This window comes from Budorcas taxicolor, chromosome 16 (genome assembly GCF_023091745.1).
Source record: "Budorcas taxicolor isolate Tak-1 chromosome 16, Takin1.1, whole genome shotgun sequence".
Taxonomy (NCBI): domain Eukaryota; kingdom Metazoa; phylum Chordata; class Mammalia; order Artiodactyla; family Bovidae; genus Budorcas; species Budorcas taxicolor.
In genome coordinates, this window is record NC_068925.1 from 71,445,875 (window position 1) to 71,464,032 (window position 18,158).

General features: G+C 37.7%; 1 protein-coding gene across 1 annotated transcript in view; it reads right to left on the minus strand.

Moving 5' to 3' along the window:
• The window catches only part of RPS6KC1 (ribosomal protein S6 kinase C1), a 211,964-nt gene that overhangs the window by 173,871 nt on the left and 19,935 nt on the right, over nucleotides 1–18,158 (minus strand). The window contains exons 2-3 of the mRNA XM_052653436.1: nucleotides 18,092–18,127; nucleotides 10,869–10,989 (exon numbers count right to left, since the gene is read on the minus strand). Of these exons, the coding sequence (XP_052509396.1) occupies nucleotides 10,869–10,989; nucleotides 18,092–18,127 (157 nt within the window). The remainder of the gene's footprint in view (nucleotides 1–10,868; nucleotides 10,990–18,091; nucleotides 18,128–18,158) is intronic.

Genomic DNA, 18,158 nt, shown 5'->3' on the forward strand with positions numbered 1-18,158 from the left:
AAAGAGGAACTCAAATATATGGGACAGTCTCGAGGCAGCCCCAACGATGCTAGGTCCTAACTCCTGGAACTTGTAGACGCTACTTTATGCAAAGAGTGTGTGCAGATGTGATTAAGGACCTTGAGAGGCAGAGATTACCCTGGATTATCAGGATGGGCACTAACGCCATCACAGATGTCTTATAAGGGAGGGGCAGAGAGAGACTTCGCACAGAGAAGGCAGTGGAGCACTGAAGTAGACAGAGGCTTGAAGATAAGGGCCTTGAAGGCTGAAGCGATGCTGGCACAAGTCAGGGAACACACCCAGTCACCAGAAACTGAAAGAGGCAAGGAACGCGTTCTTCCCTAGAAGCTCTAGGCTCTGCTAACACCTTGATTTCTGCCCAATAATACTCATTTCAGACTTCAGGCCTCCAAAACTATAAAAAAATAAAATAAAATAAAGCTCTATTGTTTTAAGCCACCACAAAAACAAACCTTCCTCTAATTTCTCTCTCACGTTTCACTAAAAGAGACAAGAAGAAACCACATCAAACTTATTAAACACTTTTGTTGGAAATCTCCCAGCAGCACTACCCTCTTCCCTTGGTACCGTCCCTACTTCCCACACCTCTGTATGCAACCATGTTGCTAAACTTTCTACAGCTATGTAAAAAGGACCCACTCCCTTCCTCTAAGCTCCAGTAACATTTACCTCATTTTCCTGCAAGCCCTCACCTACAGTCTTATCAAAGACCACAAGGCTTCTATAACCAGCTTCCTCAAGACAGTGCAGGCCCTCACACTCTCCTCAAAGCCCATGGCTCATTCCAAAGCCACTCTCCACATTTTTGGGTTTTGTCATAACAGCACTCAAACTTCCAGGTTAAAAAAAAAAAAAAAATTTAAGTACTGATTGCGATGTAAAAAATGATCCCAAAACTTGGTAGCCTACAATAACAAACATTACTATCTCACACAGCCTCTGATAGTCAGGAATCCAAAGAGGCTAGGCAGGATGTTTCCAGCTCAGTGTCTCTCATGAGGCTGCAGTCAAGCTGTCAGCCAGCACTGCAGTCATCTCAAAGGCCTACTGGGACCGGAGAAATCTGCACCTAAATTCATCCACGCGACTGGACCAGGTTTCACGTGACTGCTGGGTGTGGGTGCTGGCCTCTATTTCTTCCGGTGTGGGCCTCATCGTGGGCTGTGTGTGTCCTTACAGTATGAAAGCTGGTAACCCTCAGAGCAAGTAATGAGAGAGAAAGAGACAATATCCCCAAGAGAGAAGCCACAGCTTTTATAACCTAACCTCAGAAATGACACACCGCCACTTTTCTTTACGCTACTGGTCACACAGACCAATCGATTCCTGGGAAGGGAATAAACAAATGTGTAACTAGCAGGAGAGAAGGATTGCATATGGCCATCTTGGAGATGGTCTATCACAAAAGGTATGGTCCAAATATTTAGCAAACTAGCAGACAGCGTGAATTTGATTTACTGGTGTAGTATAAGGAAAAAAGATCCCATTAAAGCTATATTGTCATAACATGTGTATGTGTGGCTGAGCCCCCCTGCTGTTAAACTACAATACAAAATAAAACGTTTTTAAAAACTTACATTGTCACAGTAGTCATCACAATTAAACTTAACAAAATATAACTGTTACCTGTTTAATGAACAATATTCAGTCATAATGATACAAATATTACCTGATATAATGAACAATATTTACAGTCATAATGATACTAATATTACAGATGAAGTTGATTAAAATTCCAGATTTGAAAATCATTCTACAGATTAAGTATGGAATCTTAATTATGATTACTGAAAAGAATATAAATATTACCACCTTTGAGAAATGTTAAAATAAGCATACAAGTTTCAAAAGCTGAGTGGTAAAAGGAACTAATGAGGTAAAAGAGAGGATAAATACAGTCTTAGATTCATCTTACAGAGACAAATGGTATTGTCCATAGTTATGGAACAAAGAAATAGAGACATGGTCAACAGAAGAACTAAAAATATTACGTAATAATACAGGGGAACAGGTAAGTCAAAATCTTACCTACCAGAGCAAAAAGTAAATAGACACGTCATAAGCTGTTACACCAAAGAACAAAGAAAAAAAACTGCATAAATTTACTATTATAGATACAGAATACACATTCAAGAAATGAAAAATAAAAAAGATAAAAGCCAGTTTTCTCTAGAAGCAAAACTGGGAAGAAGATGCACAGAGCAGAAAATTACAGTGTTTTTTTGTGGGTTTTTTTTTGAGGTTTATAACCATTTGAACATTGGTTTATAACAGTAAGTTTCTCATGTATAACATTATAATTCTACTTTTGTACGCACCACAGCATGCTCACCACCAAAGTCTAGTTTCCATCCATCCCTATGCACTTGACCCCCTTTAACCATTTTGCCCTATCCCCACTACTCTTCCCCCTGGTAACTACCAATCTGTATCTACCTGTTTGTTTTTGTTCCATTTCATTTCATTTAGATTTCACATGAGTGAAATCATACAATATTTGTCTTCTTCCATTTGACTTATTTCACTTAACACAATATCCTCCAGGTCCATTCATGTTGTTGTAGATGGCAAGATTTCATTGTTTCTTATGGCTTAGTAGTATTTGATTGCATATATATATACATATATATACACACACATATATGCCGGGAGCCAGTGTGAGGAATTCCACCCGTGACAAGGTCATGCGGCAAGAGCTCTGATGGCAAGGCTAATCAGAGCTCAGGTTTTCCCCCTGGAATTTCCTGAGCATCCACCCCCCCCAAAAAAAAGAATCTGCCTGCTTTTCCACTCTTCTGATATTCTCTGGAGAAAAGTCAATTCAGGGCTTTAGTCTTCTGCATTTGAAAAGGATGTTTCAGTTAAACCCCCTCTGATAGCTCTCTAGCTTGCCTAACAGGTTCCCCAGACTTCTTACAGCCTGTGAATTGCTTACAGCCCCCCAACCGCGAGAGGCACAAAGCTTGAAAGCATCTTAAGATACAGAGCCTTTTTTAAAGAGTTAAAAATCATATTGGTGACGGGTTTTCACTGTTGACTCAAGGATTGCTGCCAGACCTCCATATTCTTTATCTTTTAGGCACCTGGAAGGATGTTACTCAATGCAAGCAGGATGTAGAAAAAGATACATAGTAGTTTTGATGTTAGCAACACTAGACTTTTGAGTTAATTGCTTCTCTTTTGCTGTAAATCACTGCACACCCTCTACTTGTTGTAAGTTGTTATATCTTTGCTGTGTAAGAATGTAACTTTATTTAGTGCTTTCTGAGAGTGGCACCAGACCTTGGGAAGATCAACACAAATAAGTCTTCTGGTTGACAAACCCTTATCAGAAAAAAGGCTGTAAAATGTTAATTGGCTCTTTTGGCTGGAAGATAATGTAAATTACCTAAGACTTGTGTATACAATTAGGTATGCAGAGAGAAAAGCCTGGTTTTGATAACAGTCTGGACTGCTAACGCTGCATAACTTTGTGTTACCCATTGATCTCCATGTTTTATCAAAAGTATAAAAGGCCTTCTGAACAATAGAGGACGGAGCCAGTCGCTGGACTGGTTTCCCCCGTGTCTCTCTCTCTCTTCTTCTCTCCCTTTCCCTCCCTCTGCTCTTTACTTTAATTTCAGGCTGAATTTCCATCTGGGGCGCGGAGGCTCACCAAAGTCTACTTACTTGCCCTGGCTGTTAAGACTCGTGCGAAAGGGAGCCTAAGGCGAGGCACCCTTAGATATTCAAGCGAGCGCCGGTGGCCCAACGTAAATGGTGCAAATTCCTTGTCTGGAATTTTATTCGTCTTCCGTGTAATCCAAGCTATTCAGCCCTCTTTCTCCACTTAATTTTCCTACTACACTATTGTTTCTTAATCTAATCTTATATCAATCAATAAATACATTTTTCTCACACCAACGCTGTCCACCCTTCAAATTCCCTGGATCCACCGGGGCTGGACCCCAGCACATACACACACACACACACACACACACACACACACACACACACACACACACACACACACACATCTTTATCCATCCTTCAGTGGTATTTAGGTTGTTTCCTTATGTTAGATATTATAAATAATGTTGCAATAAACATAGGTCTGCATACATCTTTTCAAATTACTGTTTTCATATTCTTCAGAATACCCAGAAGTGAAACTGATGGATCATATGGTATTTATATTAATTTTCTGAGGAATCTCCATACTGTTTTCCATAGTGGCTGCACTAATTTACATTGCCACTCCCAGTGCATGAGGGTTCCTTTCTCTTCGCATCCTCTCCAACACTTCTGACAACCAGCATTCTAATGAGCATGAGGGGATATCTGACTGAGACTCTGACTTGCATTCCCTTGACAGTGATGCTGAACATTTTTTATGTGCTTTTTGGACATCTGTATGTCCTCTTTGGGAAAAGATTTATTCAGAGTCTCTGCCCATTTTTTAATCAGGTTGTTTGGTTTTTTTGTTGTTGACTTAGAGGAGTTCTTCATATATTTTGAATATTAGCCCTTAAAAGGTATATAATTTACAAGTACCTTCTCCCACTCAGTAAGGTGTCTTTTCATTTTGTTAATGGTTTCATTTGCTGTGCCGATGCTTTTTAGTTTGATGTCATCCCATTTATCTCTGCTTTTATTTCCTTTGCCTGAGGAGACATATCTAAAAAAATTACTGCCAAGACTAATATCAAAGAGTGTACAGTCTGTTTTCTTCTAGGGATTTCACAGTTTCAGATGTGACATTCATATCTTTTGTACATTTTGAGTTAATTTTTTGTGTATGGTATAAGACAGTGTGCCAGTTTATTCTTTTGCACACAGTTGTTCACTTTTCCCAGCACTAATGGAGAGACTTTCCTTTCTCCATGGTAGGTTCTTAGTTATCCATATGTATGTGTGGGTTTACTTCTGGGCTCTCAATTCTGTTCCATTGATCTGTGTGTCTGTTTTCTGCCAATAACATGCAATTTTGATTAGGACAGCTTTGTGCATGCATGCTAAGTCACTTCAGTTGTGTCCGACTCTCTGTGACCCCATGGACTGGAGCCCGCCAGGCTCCTTTGTCCACGGGATTTTCCAGGCAAGAATCCTGGAGTGGGCTGCCGTTTCCTCCTCTGGGGGCGCTCTGCAGTGTAATTTGAAATTAGCGAGTGTGACACCTCCAGGTTTGGTCATTTTCCTCAGGATTACTTCAGCTATTCTGGATCTTTTGTGATTCCATACAAATGTTATGATTTTTTTGTTCAATTTCTATGAAATCTGTTGTTGGGATTGTTGACAAGGATTGAATCTGTGGATAGCTTTAGGTAATATAGGCATTTTAACAATGTTAATTCTTCCAATCCACGAACACGGGCTATCTTTCCATTACTTTCTGTTTTCTTCAATTTCCTTCAACAATGCTTTACAGTTTTCAGTGTACAAGTCTCCACCTCCATGGTTAAGTTTATTCCAGAGTATCTTATTCTTTTTGCTGTGAATGTAAATGGGATTGTTTTCTCTTTCTGCTAGTTCTTATTAGGGTATAAAAGTGCAACAGTTTTGTATTTTGATTTCATATCCTGCAACTTTACTACATTCGTTTTATTTCTAATGGACTTTTGGTGAAATGTTTATAGGGGTTTCTATATATAAAATCATGTCACCTGCAAATAGTGACAGTCTTACTTCTTCCTTTCCAATTTAGAGGTCTTTTCTTTTTCTTGCTTAAAAGCTCTAGCTAGGACTTCCAATACTATGTTTAATAAGAGTGGGCTTCCTGATCTCACTGATAAAAGGACAGCTTTCAGGTTTTCACCATTCAGTATGCTGTTAACTATCAATTTGTCATATATGGCCTTTATCATGTTTAGGTACGTTCCTTCTATAATAATTTTATTTTATTCAAAGTTTATCACAAACAGATGTTAAAATCTGTCAAATGCTTCTTCTGCATCTATTGAAATGATCGCATGATTTTTATCTTCCATTTTATTAATGTGGTGTAGAATATTAATAGACTTGCAGATACGGAGCCATCCTCGTATCCCTGGAATGAATGCCACTTCATCATTATGATCCTTTTAGTGCATTGTATTCAATTTGCTTAATATTTTGTTGAAGACTTTTGCATCTATTGCAAAAGATAGAGATATTGGCCTGTAATTTTCTTTTCTGCATGTTATCTTTACCTGGTTTTGGTATCAAAGTAATGATGGCCTCATAAAACGTGTTAAGAAGCACTCCAGCCTCAATTTTTTGGAAGGGCTTCAAAAGAACAGGTATTAAATCTTTGAAAGATTCATAGAATTCACTGCTGAAGCCATGTGGTCCTAGACGTATGTTTTGGGGAGGTTGCTTCTTTTTTTTTTTAGTTTCAATCTCTTTACCAGTGAACAGTCTATTCAGATTTTATACTTCTTCATGTTTCAGACACAAAAGCTTGAATGATTCTTAGAATTTATCCAGTTCTTATAGACAGTCCAAGTTGGTGGTATATTCATTCATAGCAGTCTCTTATCATCCTTTGTATTTCTGTAGTCTCCACTGTAACTTCACTTCTTTCCATTTCTGATCTCATCTGAGCCTTCTCTCTTAGTGAGGCTAGCATAAGGTTTGCCAATTTTGTTTACCTTTTCAAAGAGCCAGCTCTTAGTTTCACCGATCTTTTCTACTGTCTTTCAAATCTTTATTTACTTTCACTGTGACTTTTCTTATGTCCTTCCTTCAACTGACTATATACTTCACTTGTTCTCTTCTTCTAGTTTCTTTAGTTTAAAGTTAGATTACGAGAGATTTTCTCGTTACTTAAGGAAGGCCTGTGCTGCTGTAAACTTCTGTCTTAGAATTGTGTTTTTGCGGCATCCCATACATTTTGGTATGTCCTATTTCCATTTTCATTTGTCTTCATGCATTTTTTCTTTCTCTTTTGACCAACAGTTGTTCAGTCTCCACATACTTACGATATTTTCCAGCTTTCTTCTTACAGTTTGATCTTCTTTTTTTTTTAATTAATTTTTTGGCTGTATCAGGTCTTAGTTGCAGCATGTGGGATCTTTCCATTGCAGTGCAGTAGTGGCAACATGCAGGCTCTCTGCTTGTGGTGCCAGGGTTAGTTGTCCCACAGCATGCGGGCCCTTAGTTCACCAGCCAGGGACTGAACTCACATCCCCTGCATTAGAAGGCGGATTTTTAACCACTGGACCACCAGGGAAGTCCCTGCCCAATTTTCTTAAAAAGACTCAACTTGTGTCCCAACATACAGTCTATCCTTGAAAACAATTCATGTACCCTTGAGAAAAATGTGTATCTGTTGCTTTTGAATGAAATATTCTATATATATCTGTAAGAATGGTCTAATATTTCATTTAAGGTCAATGTTTCCTTGTTGACTTTCTGTCTAGATCTATCCACTGATGTAAGTGGGATGTTCAAGTCCCCTAGTATTATTGTGTTGCTGTCAATCTCTTCCTTTAGGACTGTTAATAATTGTTTTTATATTCTGGTGCTATGTCAGATGTATATATGCATATTAATGAGCCATGTCTTCTGAATGGACAGTCCCCTTATCATCATATAACATCCATTTTCATCTCTTGTAATTTTTTTGGCTTTAAGCCTATTTTTCTGCAGATGGTGATTATAGCCAAGAAATTAAAAGACACTTACTCCTTAGAAGGAAAGTTATGACCAACCTAGACACATATTAAAAAGCAGAGATATTACTTTGTCAACAAAGGTCCTTCTAGTCAAGGCTATGGTTTTCCCAGTAGTCATGTATGGATGTGAGAGTTAAACTGTAAAGAAAGCTGAGCGCAGAATAATTGATGCTTCTGAATTGTGGTGTTGGAGAAGACTCTTGAGCGTCCCTTGGACTGCAAGGAGATCCAACCAGTCCATCCTAAAGGAGATCAGTCCTGGGTGTTCATTGGAAGGACTGATGTTGAAGCTGAAACTCCAATACTTTGGCCACCTCATGCGAAGAGTTGACTCATTGGAAAAGACCCTGATGCTGGGCAAGACTGAGGGCAGGAGAAGAAGGAGACGACAGAGGATGAGATGGTTGGATGGCATCAATGACTCAATGGACATGGGTTTGGGTGGATGCCGGGAGTTGGTGATGACAGGGAGGCCTGGTGTGCTACGATTCATGGGGTCGCAAAGAGTCAGACACGACTGATCAACTGAACTGAAATGAACACATGCTTTCTTCTGGCTGACATTTGCTTGGAGTATCATCTTCCATCCCTTCACATTGAGCCTTTATTTGTCTTTAGAGCTGAGCTAAGTATCCTAAAGGCAACAAACAGTTTTTAATCCATCTGGTCATTCTGTTTCTTTTGAGTGAATTCAATCTATTTACATCTGGGGTGATTACTGACATTTGAAGACAGGACTGCCATTTGTTTATCATTTTCTGGTTGCTTCATATTTTTTTTTCTTATTTCTACCACTTTAGTTTGGTGGTTTTGTGAAGTCTTTCTCAGTTTCCTCTTTATTATGTATCATGTTTCTGTTCTAGATTTTACCACACTGTTTTTCTTTTATGCTTTGGTCTTTTGGCTGCAAGGAAGGTGGGATCCCAGCTCCCTGACCAGGGATCAAACCTGTAACCTGGACTGGAACGCAGTATTAACCCTGGACCGCCAGTGAAGTCCAATACAGCAGCATTATTTTTAATAGCCAAAAGGTAAAATCAATCCAAGTGTTCACTGATGGATGAAAAAATAAAACAGTGTACACACACCCGAGGGACTACATTCAGACATAAGAAGGAAATTCTGATACATGCTACCACGTGGATAAATCTTGAGCAATGATGCTAAGTGAAATAAGCCAGCCACAAAAAGACAAATACTGTATGATTTTACTTATATGAGGTGCTGATCCACAGTTTGTTGAACCTATAGATGAGGAACCTGCAGATACCGAAGGTCGACTGCACTACACCTGACAAGGAACTTGAGCACCCACAGACTCTGGTACCCACAGGGGGTCCTGGAACTAGTCCCCCAGAGACACTGAGGGACAGCTATGCAAGAATAAGTTAATGTCACCCTTATGTTCCTACAGGGTTTTTCTATTTGCTTGATTGGTTAGAGTTTGAGTTGTTCTGGTGCTGATTTTTTCATGAAAGGGAGGAGTAAATGCACTCTGAGTTAACAAAACCACAGCAAGAACATGAAAAAACAAGTGACCCAAAAGGACTGACGTCTAGCCTGCCATGTTCCTCTCTGTGGCATTTGAGCCCGCAAAGCTAGCCTCACCACCCGGAGGAGAACATGTATACGGAATCTGCATAAGACAGCTGTGCAAAATGGAGCTGGAGGAGCCTTATTTCTGCACAGAGATACTGTTGAGAATAACCCAGACACTCCATTTAATTTCATACCAGAAAATTCTAAGAGGACAGAAGCAACTATTAAAAAAAAAAAAAAAAACTACCCAGCAGAGCATAAGGCAATAGCTGTGCTTCCACTCCTGGATTTAGCCCAGACAGAGTGGATGGCTGCCCCTCTCTGCATGAAAAAGGTTACAGGAAGTTCTGCAATTATCTTCAATGAAAGTATATGAAGCAGCAATTTTTTATATAATGTACAATCCAAAGCCAGTTGTTCAGTTCAGTTCAGTCGCTCAGTCATGTCCGACTCTTTGCGACCCCATGAATCGCAGCACGCCAGGCCTCCCTGTCCATCACCAACTCCCAGAGTTCACTCAGACTCACGTCCATCAAGTCAGTGATGCCATCCAGCCATCTCATCCTCTGTCGTCCCCTTCTCCTCCTGCCCTCAATCCCTCCCAGCAACAGAGTCTTTTCCAGTGAGTCAACTCTTCACATGAGGTGGCCAAAGTATTGGAGTTTCAGTTTCAGCATCATTCCCTCCAAAGAAATCCCAGGGCTGATCTCCTTCAGAATGGACTGGTTGGATTTCCTTGCAGTCCAAGCGACTTTCAAGAGTCTTCTCCAACACCACAGTTCAAAAGCATCAATTCTTCGGTGCTCAGCCTTCTTCACAGTCCAACTCTCACATCCATACATGACCACAGGAAAAACCATAGCCTTGACTAGATGGACCTTTGTTGGCAAAGTAATGTCTCTGCTTTTCAATATGCTATCTAGGTTTGTCATAACTTTTCTTCCAAGGAAAGAAGAAAAGTTTTTTTTAATTTCATGGCTGCAATCACCATCTGCAGTGATTCTGCAGCCCCAAAAGACAAAGTCTGACACTGTTTCCACTGTTTCCCCATCTATTTCCCATGAAGTTATGGGACCAGTTGTTAAGTATCATATTCAAGCCTGCACTACTATGCCTTGCATGCTTTGAAACTTGGACAGCACACTGGAGGCCATTCAGAAAAAAACCTGGAATAAAGGTTGGGGAGGCTACACCTGAACAACTTTTCACTCTTACAGATGTGGAATGTTTAGAAGGCTGTGTAAACGCACCAATGGTTCAAATAAACGACAGCTACTACGAGAATCTGACACCTAAGGATACTGAAGAAATTACTGAGGAACTCAATACTGGCAAAATCCCAAAACCTGGGTCAAGGTGTGAATGCTTCTCATGTGCATCAGTCAGCGGTCTCACCTCTTTGACTGAACCACCTAAGACACTTGCTTTTGGTGTGCAAGCAGGCCTTTAATTTATGTTCAACTGTAAATATAGCACTGAAGAAATAAAATATGAATCTCCTATATTAAAAAAAAAACCCATGAGAAAACAACTTCAAGAGCTTGCGGCATAATAGCAATTATCTTAATACGGGGCTTCTGACTTCATGGTACAGTGTTTTAGTGTTCAGTGTATATACATAATTAGCTAGTCATCATTTTTCAAAATCACAATTTCAAAATAATCACTTACCAAACACTATTCCTTTAGCAAATGGAGGAAACAATTCTGAATGTCGAAATAAGTTTTTGTGAATTTGCCATAGTTCTTTGTGCAATTTCTTAAAGTCACTATATCTCTTCCATACGATTATCTAAAGAGAGAAGAAAATTAAATGTATCTCACAGTCAAACCATTTAGGTTCATATATCTGAACAAGAAAAAAAATTTTCATTAAAGTGCTCAAAACTGTCATGCAAAGGCAAACAAAAATGTTCTAACCAATGCAGTTACCTGTCTGAAATCAACTAATAATATTTGCTTTAAAAATATAAAGCAGCAATTCTCCCTCCAACTGTTTTGGTTTTTAAATTTCATTTTAAGAAAGCACTGTTTTCTTCATATTAGAAAAATATTCAACCTAGTACAAAAAAGGTCTACACTACACAAAATGTCACTTAACCTCTTCAAACATTAATTACAATTGCCCTGCAAATGAGTTAGATATCAAAATATATTCATCTCAAAAACAGCATGTTTACAAACACAAAATATTTAAACAAATTTAAACATAAAGAACATACTCAGCATTTGCCTTGAAGGATAAATAATCTGAAAAATACTGAAGAACAAATAGCTTTGTAGCAAGTAATTAACCTAAACTTTTGCATTTCATAAAATCTCAGTTAAGACAGTAATAAGATTTCTGGAGGCAAGGTAAATCTTGATCAGAATACCACTAAAATTAGGATATTTCAAAAAACAAAATATCAATCATTTAGATTATATAACACATAAAAGTAAGCTACCTTCATTAGTTTAAATTATTGTCTAAACTTACTTAGATTAAATCAAAAGAAAAAAAAAACCACTTAATAAAGAAATAGAATTTAACACACGGTCTTAACATTGATCCAGACCTCAGTCTCATAGGGTAAAACTGAGTTTTAAATTCTATTACCTAGTACATTGGGGCCTTTACTTCTGAAAAATCTAATTATCTAACTTCTAACAAACTCAATAGTGTAATACTAATAAGCAAACATTAGGCCAAACAGGTAACCAAGTGTGATATAAGAGACCTGTCAAAAAATCCACTCACTGCATATAAGAAATTATTTGCAAAATTCTGTCATGCTATCAAAAATTCCATTATGATTACTAAATGTCATATAAGAAATTCTTTGCAAAATTCTGTCATGCTATCAAAAATTCTATTATGATTACTAAATGTGCTGCTTTTCATATAAGAGACTTGCTTTTAATCCTAGGAGACTAGTCAGACAACATGAATTAATTTAAACAAACTGCTTGCCCCTGAGCTTTCCTTTTAGTCATCTGCATGTGTCTGTGCTCAGTCACTCAGCTGTGTCCAGCTCTTTGTGACCCCATGGACTGTAGCCTGCCAGGCTGCTCCACCCAGGGAGTTTTTCAGGCAAGAATACGGAGTGGGTTACCATTTCCTCTTCCAGGGGATCTTCCCAACCCAGGGATCAAACCCACATCTCCTGCATCTCCTGCACTGGCAGGCAGATTCTTTACCACTGAGCCACCTGGGAAGTCCTTTTTATTCATTTACTCAACAACAAAAACAGTCAACAAAGCAAATATTTTCATGAGCATACTTTATGCTAGGCACTGTGTTGGCACAAAGGACGAAGAATAAGAAACACAGTCCCTCCTTTAAAGAGTTTGCTGTCAAATTAGGAAGAATAAGCCAACACAGTAACCATATCACAAGACGGCATGATTGTGCTGAAAGGGTGTTGTGGAAGGAGCACCCACACAGTGTCGACTCAGGTGAGCACACTGAAGGAAGTAATGGCCAGAAAAAAACAAAAAGAGAGGGAGAGAGAAGCGGTCAGGAATGAAGTATTTTAAAAGGACAGGGAAAGGGCCAAATACAATTACTAAAATTTTGGCTTTTACAACTGGATAAATGGTGGTGCTATATTCCCAAAGGTGAACAGCCAAGGAGAAAAAGCTGTGATGAGATAAGAATGAAGCTCAGTTTTAGATATATTTTATTTAGGTGCATGTGAGGCTAAGTCTAATTGAAGATATCCAATAGACAGGTCAGGAGTTCAAGAGCAAGAACTAAAAATAAGGTGTAGTAACTGGGGAGAAGAGAGGTGGAAATAACTCAGCAAAGATTTCTCAGCATTTGTTACAAGATGAGGAGTCTAAACGGCTGAATGATGGGGGTCAGCCAGAAGTAAAAGAAGAGGAAACCAAGGACACAGTCCGTATTGAAGAAGCTCAGCTGTGCCAGGAGACAGGACACCTGGAAGAAGAGGTTTCATATGAAATGGAAATGAACAAGACAAATGCAGACAGTAGAGCACCCACGGTTCCAGCAGAAGACAGAGTAAGAGGAACCGAGACAGTCAAACCAACACTTGAAAAGTAAAAGGCCTCAGAGATTACAAGTGACTTTCTAATTTTCATATTTTGCTTCCCTGCAATTTCTAATCTTGATACATTAACATAATTCTGGTCATGGGAACACAGTGCTATTTCTTATCTTTTAAATAGATCAAATTATGGTGGTACCACATCTGCCAAGGGCTTAAGGGGAAAACGAGTGCTGGGCTTCTGACAATAATCTTACCTAAGGGAAGCACAATCCTTAAAGCTATTCTAAATTAGACATGAGAGCTATTCAAAAGACCACAGCTCATGGAAACAAATCTGTAGATAAAATTTGTATTCCAGTTAGGGTCACTGTCAAATAAAATCAGGGCAACTTAAGGGGCAAAATTTAATAATTTAATCACAATAGTGATAATAATGCCATGGCATATAAACCAGCAGATAGTCTTTCAGAGCAAAAATTAGGAAATCTGTGTTTCTTCATTATGTCCTAATTTATTCATTCACATACTCACTCACATATTCTCAACACTACAGAAGTGAAATACCCAAGAGCAAATAAAAACCCTCAAAAAATCAGGAAGCCAAAGCATCTCCAAATGTCACAAGCCACTGCCTCCCTTTCTTCTTACTCCTTTTAAGCTTGGACATTTCTAAAAATCTTCAAAACAGAAAAGTGAACAAAAGCGCACCTCCACTATATCAGCAAGTATCGAAGTCTGTAACTGGACTATACAAAGTAGCCAAAAGATACATGCAAAAAAAATATTTTCTCTAATAATCAATTCTTTCCCATTAGGAAAAAAAACTTATAATAACTTATTACTCTACTGAATCAACTCTGTAGAAATACCCTATTCATTAAAGTTACTTCTGCATAAAATTCCTCAATTAAATATTCCTCAATTAAAAATTCAGTGACAATCATAACAGACTACAAAGAAAAGCTTAATTTTCATTAAAAACATTTCCTTAGATATTTTTTACATAAAATGAATGCTTTCTATACAGATAATTTCTCTTAACAATACCAAAAAAACTTTAGATCTTTTACAAAACCACTCAATTAACTTTCTCCTTTTTACTCTCATATAATATTTAAAACTTGCTGGATCCAATTTTTCTGCAATGTCACCACCATACTACCTGCTTATGAATTTTGTTTCCTCCCCTTTTAAAGAGTCTTTTCTTTCCCCTGACACATTTCTGAATGTGCTCAAATAGTTTTTCTAAAACTGTTTTATTTATGAAATGACTTAACAGTGACAGACTTCGGATATGATACACAGAAAGTTCTATTTTGCTTCTCCTTTCCCAGATTTCCCCAGTGAAACAGAGAGACACAGAGCTACAGGCTACTTCTTTTTTAAAGGTGAGGAGTGAAGGACACATCTCTACCTCATTCTTTGCGTCCTATAGTTGCGTGCTCTAGAGAACCTGCTGAACAAAAGGTCACATTAACTGTTGCTGTCCCCCTCCAGAATGACCCGTGCTGCTCTTAATAAACGAAAACTTGGAGGGAATGTTTAAAAGATAAAAAGGGCTTCTGCACAACAAAGGAAAATATAAGCAAGGTGAAAAGACAGCCTTCTGAACGGGAGAAAATAATAGCAAATGAAGCAACTGACAAACAACTAATCTCAAAAATATACAAGCAACTTATGCAACTCAATTCCAGAAAAATAAACGACCCAATCAAAAAATGGGCCAAAGAACTAAATAGACATTTCTCCAAAGAAGACATACGGATGGCTAACAAACACATGAAAAGATGCTCAACATCACTCATTATCAGAGAAATGCAAATCAAAACCACAATGAGGTACCACTTCACACCAGTCAGAATGTCTGCGATCCAAAAATCTGCAAGCAATAAATGCTGGAGAGGATGTGGAAAAAAGGGAACCCTCCTACACTGTTGGTGGGAATGCAAACTAGTACAGCCACTATGGAGAACAGTGTGGAGATTCCTTAAAAAATTGCAAATAGAACTGCCTTATGACCCAGCAATCCCACTGCTGGGCATACACACCGAGGAAACCAGAATTGAAAGAGACACATGTACCCCAATGTTCATCGCAGCACTGTTTATAATAGCCAGGACATGGAAACAACCTAGATGTCCATCAGCAGATGAATGGATAAGAAAGCTGTGGTACATATACGCAATGGAGTATTACTCAGCCGTTAAAAAGAATACATTTGAATCAGTTCTGATGAGATGGATGAAACTGGAGCCGATTATACAGAGTGAAGTAAGCCAGAAAGAAAAACACCAATACAGTATACTAACACATATATATGGAATTTAGAAAGATGGCAATGACGACCCTGTATGCAAGACAACAAAAAAGACACAGATGTGTATAACGGACTTTTGGACTCAGAGGGAGAGGGAGAGGGTGGGATGATTTGGGAGAATGGCATTGAAACATGTATACTATCATGTGAGAGTCGAATCGCCAGTCTATGTCCGACACAGGATACAGCATGCTTGGGGCTGGTGCACGGTGATGACCCAGAGAGATGTTATGGGGAGGGAGGTGGGAGGGGGGTTCATGTTTGGGAACGCATGTACACCCATGGTGGATTCAAGTCAATGTACGGCAAAACCAATACAGTATTGTAAAGTAAAATAAAGTAAATATAAAAATTAAAAAAAAAGAAAAGAAAAAAGAAAATGTAAAAAAATAAAATAAATAAATAAAAGCCTGATAATACCAAGTGTTGGCTGAAATGTGAAAAAAAAAAAAACAAAAAGGAAAACCATCCTGGTTAATTTTAAATTATTGACTCTATGCAAGTATTCTGGCCTACTTAGGAACAAAACTATCTTTTAGCATGTGCCAAGGTACATGTGTTTAAGTGAGAAAAAGAGCTAAATCTCCCCAGTCTTCTAAGGATAGCATATTATTTGTCCTATATTTGATTAGACAAACAGTACATCTACTGATCTTCAACAGCTCTGGTGAAGCATAAGTAAATTCTAAGTGAATCAGTTAACAGAGAAAGAAAGTGAGAAGAAAGGAAATGGAAAGAAATTCTACGTAGTAAATTCCTTTCCTAAGTAAGAATTTCAATGTTTAAATGAAATAATACATGGGAAGCTAAAAAATGTTGTAACTTCAAGGTTATTCTATCCTTCAAGAAGTCAGCTAGACAGAAGACATTCTTTTTAAGATTTTATACCATTTTTAACAAAGGACCATGCAACCATCTAACTAAAGCACACTTACAAGAGTTTCTGATGAATGGTTCACCAACAGTTGTTATTATAAAAGAGCTTTCCCCAAAAAAGGATTAAGGAAATGGCAGAGAGTATGTTCATGGATAGGTTGGCTCAGGATTCTCCCTGGAAAAGGGGAACATCAAGCTACAAACTACAGCACAACAATCAGACACTGTATTCAAAGGAAACAACCCATTTTCAATTCTAACAGATATAAGTATTCAGAAGCAGAAAAGCCTGGTATTGACTTTTTTTTTTTGGTATTGACTATTAATTCAACAGAATTAACAGAATTCTAAGGAATAGTTCATATTAAATGAACTGACTTAAATAACAGTACTCTCTTAATCAAAGGTACAAGTTATTTTCAATGCCATTTTGAAAGGATATAGACATATATAACTATAGACTTAGCCTTTTCTTCCAAAATAACAATATTTTCTTCCTGGCTATCAGAGGGGCAGGGAGTGAGGTTAAAACCCCTAAGGAAAACAGTATGGAATCTTTTTAAAATGTGTCTTTTATCCAACTTTTTTTTTTTTAACTCTTTAACAATAGGACAAAAACAATTACCAGATTAGATATAGCAAGAAACAGTAATACATAAAAGTTAAAATATTATTGAAACATGTTCAAACCAACCAGAACCAATCAATTTAAATCCATGAATCAAGACAGGTATGTTTGGTAAGCAGTAAGTGGGGCTTGTGGTTAAATAGATAATACACAGCCCACCTGAAGACATTAAAATGCAATTAGGAAAAAAAACCTTGCAGAATAAAGATGTAACAAATTACAACATCTGTTTTTAACACTTTAGTAGGAAGAAAAAAATATATATATAGACTATATATATCCTTCTAGTCCTACTATAAATAAGCAAGGACCAAAATGAAAGTAAACGTAAAAATGTTAAAAGACATTAACTCCTCAGTTAGGATTCCTAAAGGTATATAACAAGGACAAAGTAATTACAAATAGAGAATTCTACAGTTCTAAGCAAAACTATAACAAGCTGGTATTATTTTTAAAAGAAGGAATTAGCCTGCAAAAGAACTAAATACAAAATTCTAAAAAGAAGCAATTTTCCAGGATGTCAACACGCCAACTCAATATAAAAATGGAAGCAGAGAAGGAGGTTCGGGAGGGAACGGACGTATGCGCACGTATAGCTGCTTCACTTTGTTGTGCAGCAGAGACTAACACACACTGTAAAGCATTTCTATGCCAACAAAAACAAATGGAAGTACAGAGAAACCCATAATTTATTATGCTCTTTAAAATTAATATGTTACCAAATACTCTTTTTTATTTCTTTTTCTTTACCATACAGGCATCATACTTTTCAAATCAATAGGGGCCCTTAACTAGTACTGAAATCTTATGCGTGGCAATTATCAGAAAAGTTACCACATTATTAAATGGCACTATAATTCCTGAAATTTTTATTTATATAACTTAACACCTACTGAAACTTAACATTGACCTAATAGGTCTGAAATAAGATACTTCAGTTACTGTTCAGTGAATTGAAAACAATTTCCAAACAAGATACAAAGACTGACATACAAATAACTGCTTCCTCAATGAAGCATTTAATTAAATTTTTGTCAAAATGCATAAAATAAAATTTTCATATGGATAAACATGTTACCTCCTGGACATCCTCTGGATTTCTTCGTGAAACAACCTAGAACAAAGAAAACACAGAAATATCTAAT